The sequence below is a fragment of the Oncorhynchus masou genome, chromosome 6 (genome assembly GCF_036934945.1).
Source record: "Oncorhynchus masou masou isolate Uvic2021 chromosome 6, UVic_Omas_1.1, whole genome shotgun sequence".
In the NCBI taxonomy this organism is placed as follows: Eukaryota; Metazoa; Chordata; class Actinopteri; order Salmoniformes; family Salmonidae; genus Oncorhynchus; species Oncorhynchus masou.
In genome coordinates, this window is record NC_088217.1 from 12849090 (window position 1) to 12861892 (window position 12803).

The 12803-nt window shown below is 41.5% G+C and overlaps 1 protein-coding gene across 2 annotated transcripts in view; it reads left to right on the forward strand.

Moving 5' to 3' along the window:
* slc12a5a (solute carrier family 12 member 5a) overlaps positions 1-12803 on the forward strand; it is a 162538-nt gene that overhangs the window by 102291 nt on the left and 47444 nt on the right. For both annotated transcript variants that reach the window (XM_064967561.1, XM_064967560.1), the window contains exon 4: positions 2655-2801. In XM_064967561.1, the coding sequence (XP_064823633.1) occupies positions 2655-2801 (147 nt within the window). The remainder of the gene's footprint in view (positions 1-2654; positions 2802-12803) is intronic.

Consider the following 12803-nt stretch of genomic DNA (forward strand, 5'->3'; position numbering starts at 1 on the left):
ACAACTGGCCGTCATTGGGAGTCCCATATGGCAGCGCACAATTGGCCCAGCGCCGTCGGGGTTTAGCCGGTGTCGGCCGTCATTGTAAATAAGAATTTGTTCTTAACTGACTTGCCTAGTTAAATAAAGGTAACAATTAAAACCAAATGAAAGACCCTAACCCAGTCATTAAAGACCCCATGATACCCAGTCATTAAAGACCCCATGATACCCAGTCATTAAAGACCCTAACCCAGTCATTAGAGACCCTAACCCAGTCATTAAAGACCCCATGATACCCAGTCATTAAAGACCCTAACCAAGTCATTAAAGACCCCATGATACCCAGTCATTAAAGACCCCATGATACCCAGTTATTAAAGACCCTAACCCAGTCATTAAAGACCCTAACCAAGTCATTAAAGACCCCATGATACCCAGTCATTAAAGACCCCATGATACCCAGTTATTAAAGACCCCATGATGCCCAGTTATTAAAGACCCTAACCCAGTTATTAAAGACCCCATGATACCCAGTTATTAAAGACCCTAACCCAGTCATTAAAGACCCCATGATACCCAGTTATTAAAGACCCCATGATACCCAGTTATTAAAGACCCCAGTTATTAAAGACCCCATGATACCCAGTTATTAAAGACCCCATGATACCCAGTTATTAAAGACCCCATGATACCCAGTCATTAAAGACCCCATGATACCCAGTCATTAAAGACCCCATGATACCCAGTTATTAAAGACCCTAACCCAGTTATTAAAGACCCCATGATACCCAGTTATTAAAGACCCTAACCCAGTCATTAAAGACCCCATGATACCCAGTTATTAAAGACCCCATGATACCCAGTTATTAAAGACCCCATGATACCCAGTTATTAAAGACCCCATGATACCCAGTTATTAAAGACCCCATGATACCCAGTCATTAAAGACCCCATGATACCCAGTCATTAAAGACCCCATGATACCCAGTCATTAAAGACCCCATGATACCCAGTTATTAAAGACCCTATGATACCCAGTTATTAAAGACCCTAACCCAGTCATTAAAGACCCCATGATACCCAGTTATTAAAGACCCCATGATACCCAGTTATTAAAGACCCTAACCCAGTCATTAAAGACCCCATGATACCCAGTCATTAAAGACCCTAACCCAGTCATTAGAGACCCCATGATACCCAGTCATTAGAGACCCCATGATACCCAGTCATTAAAGACCCCATGATACCCAGTCATTAAAGACCCTAACCCAGTCATTAGAGACCCTAACCCAGTCATTAAAGACCCCATGATACCCAGTCATTAAAGACCCTAACCAAGTTATTAAAGACCCCATGATACCCAGTTATTAAAGACCCCATGATACCCAGTTATTAAAGACCCTAACCTAGTCATTAGAGACCCCATGATACCCAGTCATTAAAGACCCCATGATACCAAGTTATTAAAGACACTAACCCAGTCATTAAAGACCCCATGATACCCATTCATTAGAGACCCTAACCCTAACTCAGTCATTAAAGACCCCATGCAATGTGCATGCAGTAATTGTCGCATAGCTCCCCAGGACTGCTGTGCGGAGCACAGAAGAAATATCAGCCCATGTAAAACGTTTTCGTAGTTAGTTAACACGATCAACATTTCAATTTACTGTGGCAATTGTGATCGAATCAACACAATCTTAGCCAATTTCAATGCAACATACGAAAACAAAACAAACTATGCAAGAGATTTTGTTGTAGGCAGAACGCATCAGAGTAGGATGCTATTGATCATGACTCAGCCCATACTCTACACAGACAGGTGTGGCATAACCAGTCAGAGGTGCAGTAGGCCTATATGCAAATTGACTATTGCCATACAGTGTATATGGATCTGTGTCATTTACGTTGACCTGGACTGTGTTTACAGCTGTGGTCATGAGTAGATGTACTTGTTTTGAGATCAGAGTGAGAGCTGCATGTAGCCACCTGTGCACATTTTGTTCAAATCCTTTGCTAGTTAGTGAGTTATTATCCTAATTATAGTCAGCAATAAGGAAGTGATTGCTTCCTACAAGAGCACAAAATGTGTACAATTCTAGACATCTTTGAAAGCGAGTCAGGTAAATAGCTTTTTTTTTGTCTTAAAAGGGGCAGTGTTGTATTTTGAGACAGGCTTGAATAAGCTAAGTCGCCAACAGGCAGAGGGAAGCCAAATTTGTCTGATTCTCTGTAATAATAGTATGGGACTAATAATGCATTTTATTTTGTAAAGTGGTTTCTTACATCAAACAACAACAACATTTTCAGTCACCTCCTTCTCTGAAGAACAAGTAGATACACACGTGTTTTTTTCAAAAGTCTCATGGAATTTAGGCCTACATTGAACACCACACATTGTCTGCTACTGTAGGCAGAATGATAGAACAGCTACTTCCATGTTAAGATGTTATGGGATGCATTTTCTCCATTGTTTTTGATGGTAGACCACTCTGGTAGGCCTCCATTATGATCAAATAGCCACAGTAGCCTACTTGGCCACTGTTATAACTGTAACTTAAAGCGGAGACAGCCTCAGTGTTCACATTCAACATGCACTGGAAATTTCACAAGATTTCAGGTTTGCTAGGTAACATTGATCCCATGTCCACCTCCTCTCTCCCTTCCTACAGGCACCACAGTTGGGGACCCTGATGGGGGTGTACCTCCCCTGTATCCAGAACATCTTCGGGGTGATCCTCTTCCTGCGGATGACCTGGATGGTGGGCATCGGAGGAGTCATTGGCTCCTTCATCATCGTCTTCATGTGTTGTTCTACTGTAAGTACCTGTGTTCAAATCTGAGACAACTGCATGTAATGAGACTGTGTTATTCTTTGAGATAAAGTCTAGTCAGTCTAAGCTCTTTTCTTCACATGGGTTCCTCTGTAAGTGTCTGTGTTACTGTACGTGTCTGTGTTACCGTAAATGTCTGTGTTCCTGTAAGGGTGTCTGTTCCACTGTAAGTGTCTGTGTCCACTGTGTCTGTGTTACCGTAAGTGTCTGTTACCGTAAGTGTCTGTGTTCCACTGTAAGTGTCTGGCTCTAACAAAAATAGAAAGAGGAGTGGGAAGCCCCGGTGCACAACTGAGCAATAGGACAAGTTCAATAGAGTGTCTAGTTTGAGAAACAGACGCCTCACAAGTCCTCAACTGGCAGCTTCATTAAATAGTAACTGCAAAACACCAGTCTCAACGTCAACAGTGAAGAGGCGACTCCGGGATGCTTGACTTCTAGGCAGAGTTCCTCTGTCCAGTGTCTGTGTTCTTTTGCCCATCTTAATATTTTATTTTTATTGGCCAGTCTGAGATATGTTTTTTTCTTTGAAACTCTGGCTAGAAGGCCAGCATCCCGGAGTCGCCTCTTCACTGTTGACGTTGAGACGGGTGTTTCTCCCCCGATTGCTCAGTTTGGCCGGGCGGCCAGCTCTAGGGAGAGTCTTTGGTGGTTCCAAACTTTTTCCATTTACGAATGATGGAGTCCACTGTTCTTGGGGACTTTCAATGCTGCACACATTTTGTTCCCCTTCCACAGATCTGTGCCTCGACACGATCCTGTTTCGGAGCTCTGTGGACAATTCTTTACAGACCCCTTCACTTTTTACACATTTTGTTACGTTACTAATACAAAACAGAAATGCCTTTGCTATGAGACTCAACATTGAGCTCAGATGCATCCTGTTTCCATTGATCATCCTTGAGATCATGGCTTGGTATTTGCTCTGACATGAACTGTCAACTGTGGGACCTTATATAGATAGGTGCGTGCTTTTCCAAATCATGTCCAATCAATTGAATTGACAACAGGTGTACCTCAATCAAGTTGTAGAAACATCTCAAGGAGGATCAATGGAAACAGGATGCACCTGAGCTCAATGTTGAGTCTCAAAGCAAAGGGTCTGAATACTTACGTGAATAAGTTCTGTTTTTTTATTTTTAATACATTTGCAAACATTTCTAAAAACCTGTTTTAGCTTTGTCATGATGGGGTATTATGTGTAGATTGATGAGGAAAAAAATGAATTTAATCTATTTTAGAATAAGGCTGTAACATAACAAAATGGGGAAAAAGTCAAGGGATCTGAATACGCAGTATGTCTAACTAGGTCAGGATATTTAAACCTCCATATATCCACTTGTTCCAATATATCAATGATATTTGTGATTTCCTTAAGTGCATAAGGGTAATGATAGTTTGTAGTGCGAGTTCCTTTAGGGTCCATTGAGGTATTTAAAATTGTACTATAATCTCCCACCTTAATAATAGAATCTTGTATTGCTTCTAGGCTTGATAAATTATTAGGTACATTTTCAAAGAAGCGTGGATAGATCAGGACCGTATAGGTCAGGGATCATCAATTCTTTTCAGCCGTTGGCCAATCTTTACTTGAGCGGATGATCGGGGGGAGGGGGGGGCGGGGGGTGACTAAATCATAATAATATGTGACTAAAACAATCATTTCAAACCTTAATTATATTTGGGTACATTGTCCTGTGTAGTGTGCAGTCTTTCGGATTGGACGTTAAAATGGGTGTCCTGGCTCTCTGTGGTCATTCAAATTTCCATGCCGGTGGCATAGCTAAATTCCCAACCTGGCCACATTCCATCATGGCCACCTAATCATCCCCCTCATTTCTAATTGGCATATATGACCCTCACCTCTCCACCTGATAGCTGATGTGTGGTGAGTGTTCTGGCACAGAAATGGTCTCTGTGCATCACTGAGGTGGGTGCAGCTCATTGATGGTGGATGAGGTGAGTTTCCCAGAATGCTTTGAGTACCTCAGTTGCTATTTACACTACCATTCAAAAGTTTGGGGTCACTTAGAAATGTCCTTGTTATTGAAAGAAAAACAATGTTTTTTTTGTCCATTAAAATAACATAAAATTGATCAGAAATACAGTGTAGACATTGTTAATGTTGTAAATGACAATTGTAGCTGGAAACGGCTGATTTGTAATGGAATATCTACATAGGCGTACAGAGGCCCATTCTCAGCAACCATCACTCCAATGTCACGTTGTGTTAGCTAATCCAAGTTGATCATTTTAAAAGGCTATTTGATCATTAGAAAACCCTTTAGCACAGCTGAAAACTGTTGTCCTTATTAAAGAAGCAATAAAACTGGCCTTCTTGAGACTAGTTGAGTATCTGGAGCATCAGCATTCGTGAGTTTGATTAGGCTCAAAATTGCCAGAAACAAATAACTTTTTCCTGAAAATCGTCAGTCTATTCTTGTTCTGAGAAATGAAGGCTATTCTATGCGAGAGATTGCCAAGAAACTGAAGATCTCGTACAATGCTGTGTACTACTCCATTCACAGACCAGTGCAAACTGTCTCTAACCAGAATAGCAAGAGGAGTGGGAGGCCCCAACTGAGCAAGAGGACAAGTACATTAGAGTGTCTAGTTTGAGAAACAGACGCCTCACAAGTCCTCAACTGGCAGTTTCATTAAATAGTACCTGCAAAACACCAGTCTCAACGTCAACAGTGAAGAGGCGACTCCGGGATGCTGGACTTCTAGGCAGAGTTCCTCTGTCCATTGTCTGTGTTCTTTTGCCCATCTTAATATTTTATTTTTATTGGTGTAACGGTTTTCTTGGTGTGAAGGAGAGTCGGACCAAAATGCGGCGTGGCTATTGAGATTCATGTTTAATAAAACAAAGGAAACACGAATCAATACAAAAACAATAAACGTACCGTGAAACCCCGACACAGCCTATACTGGTGCAAAGCAACACAGAGACAGGAACAAGGACAATCACCCACAAAACCCAACACCAAACAGGCTACCTAAATATGGTTCCCAATCAGAGACAATGACTCACACCTGACTCTGATTGAGAACCATATCAGGCCAAACATAGAACTAGACAAACTAGACATGAAACATAGAATGCCCACTCATATCACACCCTGACCAAACAAAACAGAGAAACATACAAAGCAAACTATGGTCAGGATGTGACAGCCAGTCTGTGATATGGCTTTTTTTTGCAACTCTGCCTAGAAGGCCAGCATCCCGGAGTCGCCTCTTCACTGTTGACATTGAGACTGGTGTTTTACGGGTACAATCGTCATTCACAACATTAACAATGTCTACACTGCAGTGTATATCCAATCAATGATTATTAATTATTATTATTTGTATATGATCACGTCTCTATATTATGCATGGGAATACATGGGAACAGATTTACAAAATGAAAATCACTTGGAACTTCATCTAAAATTATTTAATGAGTTTCCTGTTAACAATAGATATTATATTCCTTCTCTTTTAGTCAAGTAAATATATATATATATATATAAAAAATACTTTTTTTCTCACCTGCTAAGCAATTACAATTATAACTGGCTATATTTATTTCACCATTTACCATAACAAGATTCAAGTTTCAATTCTATTTATCATAGTATATGTTTGTAAACTTTCCATTAAAAAGTACCATAATGATTGAGTGTCCATATAGCTGTAGCATGGTATTTGCACTGCAACTCAGTAAACCTCAAATTGTTATCCACTATTCCATCTGCTAAAACCTCCCCCATCCCAAGTTGGATTGTTGTCCCAATGACTGGCAAACCACCCCTGTCTACCTGTATACAATAATAGAAAATATATATTCAGTACCAGTCAGAAGTGTGGACACCTACCCACCATTCAAGGGTTTTTCTTTATTTTTACTATTTTCTACAGATTTAGAATAATAGTGAAGACATCAAAACTATGAAATAACATATATGAAATCATGTAGTAACCAAATAAGTGTTAAACAAATCCAAATGTATTTTATATTTGAGATTCTTCAAAGTAGCCACCCTTTACCTTGATGACAGCTTTGCACACTCTTGGCATTCTCTCAACCAGCTTCATGAATGCATTTCAATTAACAGGTGTGCCTTGTTAAAAGTTAATTTGTGAAAGGTGTTGGATCATTGTCCTGTTGAAAAAACAAATTATAGTCATAGCGCAAACCAGATGTGATGGTGTATCGCTTCAGAATGTTGTGGTAGCATTGCTGGTGAAATGTGCTTTGAATTCTAAATAAATCACAGACAGTGTCACCAGTAAAGCACTCCCACACCATCACACCTCCTCCTCCATGCTTCACGGTGGGAACCACACATGTGGAGATCACCATTCACCGACACTGCTTCTCAAAAAAACACGGCGGTTGGAACCAAAAATCTCAAATTTGGACTCATCAGACCAAAGGACAGATTTCCACCGGTCTAATGTCCATTGCTCATGTTTCTTGGCCCAAGCCAAGTCTCTTCTTCTTACTGGTGCCTTTTAGTAGTGGTTTCTTTGCAGCAATTTGACCATGAATGCCTGATTTACAGTCTCCTCTAAACAGTTGATGCTGAGATGTGTCTGAACTCTGTGGAGCATTTATTTGGGCTGCAATCTGAGGTGCAGTTAACTAATGAACTAATGTTAGTTACTGTTAGTGGGGTTGTGTATTTGTTACTGTTAGTGGGGTTGTGTGTTTGTTAGTGGGGTTGTGTGTTTGTTAGTGGGGTGGTGTGTTTGATAGTGGGGTTGTGTATTTGTTACTGTTAGTGGAGTTGTGTGTTTGTTAGTGGGGTTGTGTGTTTGGTAGTGGGGTTGTGTATTTGTGTATTTGTTACTGTTAGTGGAGTTGTGTGTTTGTTAGTAGGGTTGTGTGTTTGTTAGTGGGGTTGTGTGTTTGTTAGTGGGGTTGTGTGTTTGTTAGTGGGGTTGTGTGTTTGTTAGTGGGGTTGTGTGTTTGGTAGTGGGGTTGTGTATTTGTTACTGTTAGTGGGGTTGTATATTTGTTATTGGGGTTGTGTGTTTGTTACTGTTAGTGGGGTTGTGTATTTGTTAGTGGGGTTGTGTGTTTGTTAGTGGGGTTGTGTGTTTATTAGTGGGGTTGTGTGTTTGTTAGTGGCATTGTGTGTTTGTTAGTGGGGTTGTGTGTTTGTTACTGTTAGTGGGGTTGTGTATTTGTTAGTGGGGTTGTGTGTTTGTTAGTGGGGTTGTGTATTTGTTAGTGGGGTTGTGAATTTGTTAGTGGGGTTGTGAATTTGTTAGTGGGGTTGTGAATTTGTTAGTGGGGTTGTGTATTTGTTAGTGGGTTGTGTATTTGTTAGTGGGGTTGTGTGTTTGTTAGTGGGTTTGTGTATTTGTTAGTGGGGTTGTGTATTTGTTACTGTTAGTGGGGTTGTGTATTTGTTACTGTTAGTGGGGTTGTGTGTTTGTTAGTGGGGTTGTGTGTTTGTTAGTGGGGTTGTGTATTTGTTAGTGGGGTTGTGTGTTTGTTAGTGGGGTTGTGTATTTGTTAGTGGGGTTGTGTATTTGTTAGTGGGGTTGTGGGGTTGTGTGGTTGTTATTGGAGTTGTGTGTTTGTTAGTGGGGTTGTGTGTTTGTTAGTGGGGTTGTGTGTTTGTTAGTGGGGTTGTGTATTTGTTAGTGGGGTTGTGTATTTGTTAATGTTAGTGGGGTTGTGTATTTGTTACTGTTGGTGAGGTTGTGTATTTGTTAGTGTTAGTGGGGTGGTGTTCATATATCGTTGCTCATTTGTGATTCGGCATGCATCTATGTGTATTCGCTTAGCCTAGATTTTTCTCTGGGAGAGATATTTATAAATCAACCCCCTCAAATCCTTACCGTGGCTAACTTGCTTTCACACACACTCACTCACACACACACACACACACACACACACACACACACACACACACACACACACACACACACACACAAACAAAACGTGCACACGCACACATACAAACATGCACACACACACACACACACACACACACACACACATACAAACATGCACACACACACATACAAACATGCACACACACACATACAAACATGCACACACACACACATACAAACATGCACACACATACAAACATGCACACACATACAAACATGCACACACACACACACATGCACACACACATACAAACATGTTGTTGTTAACATACATGTTGTTGACAGTGTGTGTTGTTGTTAACATACATGTTGTTGACAGTGTGTGTTGTTGTTAACATACATGTTGTTGACAGTGTGTGTTGTTGTTAACGTACATGTTGTTGACAGTGTGTGTTGCTGTTAACATACATGTTGTTGACAGTGTGTGTTGCTGTTAACATACATGTTGTTAATAGTGTGTGTTGTTGACAGTGTATGTTGTTGTTAACATACATGTTGTTGACAGTGTGTGTTGTTGTTAACATACATGTTGTTGACAGTGTGCTGTTGTTAACATGCATGTTGTTTACAGTGTATGTTGTTGACAGGGTGTGTTGTTGACAGCGTATGTTGTTGTTAACATGCATGTTGTTGATAGTGTATGTTGTTGTTAACATACATGTTGTTTACAGTGTATGTTGTTGACAGTGTGTGTTGTTGACAGCGTATGTTGTTGTTAACATGCATGTTGTTGATAGTGTATGTTGTTGTTAACATGCATGTTGTTGATAGTGTATGTTGTTGATAGTGTATGTTGTTGACAGCGTATGTTGTTGATAGTGTATGTTGTTGACAGCGTATGTTGTTGTTAACATGAATGTTGTTGATAGTGTATGTTGTTGACAGCGTATGTTGTTGTTAACATGAATGTTGTTGATAGTGTATGTTGTTGACAGCGTATGTTGTTGTTAACATGAATGTTGTTGATAGTGTATGTTGTTGACAGTGTGTGTTGTTGACAGCGTATGTTGTTGTTAACATGAATGTTGTTGATAGTGTATGTTGTTGACAGTGTGTGTTGTTGACAGCGTATGTTGTTGTTAACATGAATGATGTTGATAGTGTATGTTGTTGACAGTGTGTGTTGTTGACAGCGTATGCTGTTGTTAACATGAATGATGTTGATAGTGTATGTTGTTGACAGTGTGTGTTGTTGACAGCGTATGTTGTTGTTAACATGAATGATGTTGATAGTGTATGTTGTTGACATGCATGATGTTGACAGCGTTCTACTTCTCAGCCACTCAGTCATCACAAGGCTGTGGAACAGTTATATGATTATACTCAAACGTATGGAATATTTAGACTATACATCAAATGGGCCGTTTCGCCATCATTCGTTCTGGGAATTATTTCTATGTTAAGCGTCTCTGGAGCAATGTCCCATTAACCCATATGTTGGAAGGAGCATCCGAGCGTTATCAACGTGGTATTCATCTGTGTTATACCCCCTGCTCGTAGCCTAGCATATCACACCACTGTCTATTCTGACCACTAATAAAGCATGTCGCTAAAATTAGCTTTAGCTGTCTGGATGGAAAGTTTGTTGTTTGTTTGCCCTATCCCTTACTTCCGGGTCCTGCGTCCCCTATTCATTACTTCAGGGTCCTGTGTCCACTATCCATTACTTCAGGGTCCTGTGTCCACTATCCATTACTTCCGGGTCCTGCGTCCACTATTCATTACTTCAGGGTCCTGCGCCCACTATCCATTACTTCAGGGTCCTGCGTCCACTATTCATTACTTCAGGGTCCTGCGTCCACTATCCATTACTTCAGGGTCCTGCGTCCACTATTCATTACTTCAGGGTCCTGTGTCCACTATCCATTACTTCAGGGTCCTGCGTCCACTATTCATTACTTCAGGGTCCTGCGTCCACTATTCATTACTTCAGGGTCCTGCGTCCACTATCCATTACTTCAGGGTCCTGCGTCCACTATTCATTACTTCAGGGTCCTGCGTCCACTATTCATTACTTCAGGGCCCTGCGTCCACTATTCATTACTTCAGGGTCCTGCGTCCACTATTCATTACTTCAGGGTCCTGCATCCACTATTCATTACTTCAGGGTCCTGCGTCCACTATTCATAACTTCAGGGTCCTGCGTCCACTATTCATTACTTCAGGGTCCTGCGTCCACTATTCATTACTTCAGGGTCCTGCGTCCACTATTCATTACTTCAGGGTCCTGCGTCCATTATTCATTACTTCAGGATCAGCGTCCACTATTCATTACTTCCATGTCCACTATTCATTACTTCAGGGTCCTGCGTCCATTATTCATTAGTTCCAGGTCCTGCGTCCGTTATTCATTACTTCAGGGTCATGCGTCCACTATTCATTACTTCCATGTCCACTATTCATTACTTCAGGGTCCTGCGTCCACTATTCATTACTTCCAGGTCCTGTGTCCATTATTCATTACTTCTAAGATCAGCGTCCACTATTCATTACTTCATGGTCCTGCATCCCCCATTCTTCTGCCCTCTGTCCTGCTTCGTTTAAATGCTAAGAGCGTCTATCTCTCATTCACTTCTTGCTTTCTCCCGCTAAATATGTTAGTCAGTCTCTCTTTTGCCCTCATTGCTCTGCTTCTCCCTACATGACTCCCTCTTTTCCCTTTCCTTTCTCTCATCTCTCTCAGTCTCTCTCTGTCCCTCAGGACCAAGACGTTACCCGTATCACAGTGTTTTTTCCATGGCAAAAATGTAAACACAAAGCCAGTCAGAAGACATGATTAAGCAATTGTTTATAATGCATAGATTTCTATTGAACTCTCAGTTCTACGGGGTTACCTATGTAGGGGCTAGGGGTCGAACCGGAGTTCAGCGCATGTTTGCTAATAAGTCCTGCTAATGCTGTCAGAGGAGAGCCTGCTCCGGCAGACTGATGTATACTCTACAATACAGTGAATGAACTTGCCCTTCTGTGGCATTGAAAAGTCTAGTGCATTTATGTAATGATGGCTATAGTCACTCTCTTAGGGCAGGTTCAAACCACTTCCTGTTAAACTAATTTTAGCACGACTTCAGCAAGTGCATTCAAAGGCAGACAGTTTTAGTTTCATTTGGACGATACAATCGTAGCTCCACTCTATGTCGTCTGAAGGTAATCTAGATAATGTTGTCCCTTTTGAGGCTCGTGCTGGTGGTCATCAAAGAGACCGGCTCAAAGGCACAAAAACGCCCTCGGCTCCCAATCCCTTAGACTCATATTGTCGGAAACACTGTGGAATCGACGGCTTAGCTTGTTAGCGACATGCGGATTTGTGATTTTTTCCCCGGCCTCTCCATGTACCGCTTTGGGGAGAATTCCCAGCCCGTCCCATGGTTAAGCTCCCTGCCGAGTGGCATTGTGTTGTGTCTCATCCGGACTCAGCAGATGGTATGGCCATGTAATCAGCGTTTTTAGTGGCTCGTTTGTAGGCCAGGGGACATGTTGGTACGGTGGCGTCTCGGGATGCCAGGGCAGTCTGAAGATCACTCAATACGACAAGCCCTCTGGAAAGGATATTAGCTGAAGCTCCTGAAACTGGAACATAAAAACGTTCTGTACCTGTGGCAATAGAGCCCCTTGTCGGATCGTGAAACTACATGCCAGTACACTCACATTAAGTACCATGCTCTACACGTGTTTTTTAATGTTGTTTTCTCACATTAAAAACCATAGCCTTATGTGAGTGAACATGAAACCCATGTATAACTTCTCTTTAAGCAGATCGATAATAGATGCTTTGCAGCACCATGTTTCTAATATGGCAGTGTCTAGCTACCACCGTACTTCTAGTGGCCTTAAATATACACCCCCCCCCCAGTCAGATCAGACTCTCACCAAGTAACTCACTTAACTAGGAATCCTACTCGAGCTCTTTGCGTTTCTAATACCAGCTCTCTGGGAAGGCTTTGGTTTCTGAGGTAACGTTACTGTACTACAGTCTGTAGGCCTATAACATGAATGGCATTGCTCCAACCATGTGTTATCCCCATCCATCCTTGAATAGGAAAACCCTATCCATTTAAGAGAGATCCCAAGTGCTCTGGTATTACACTT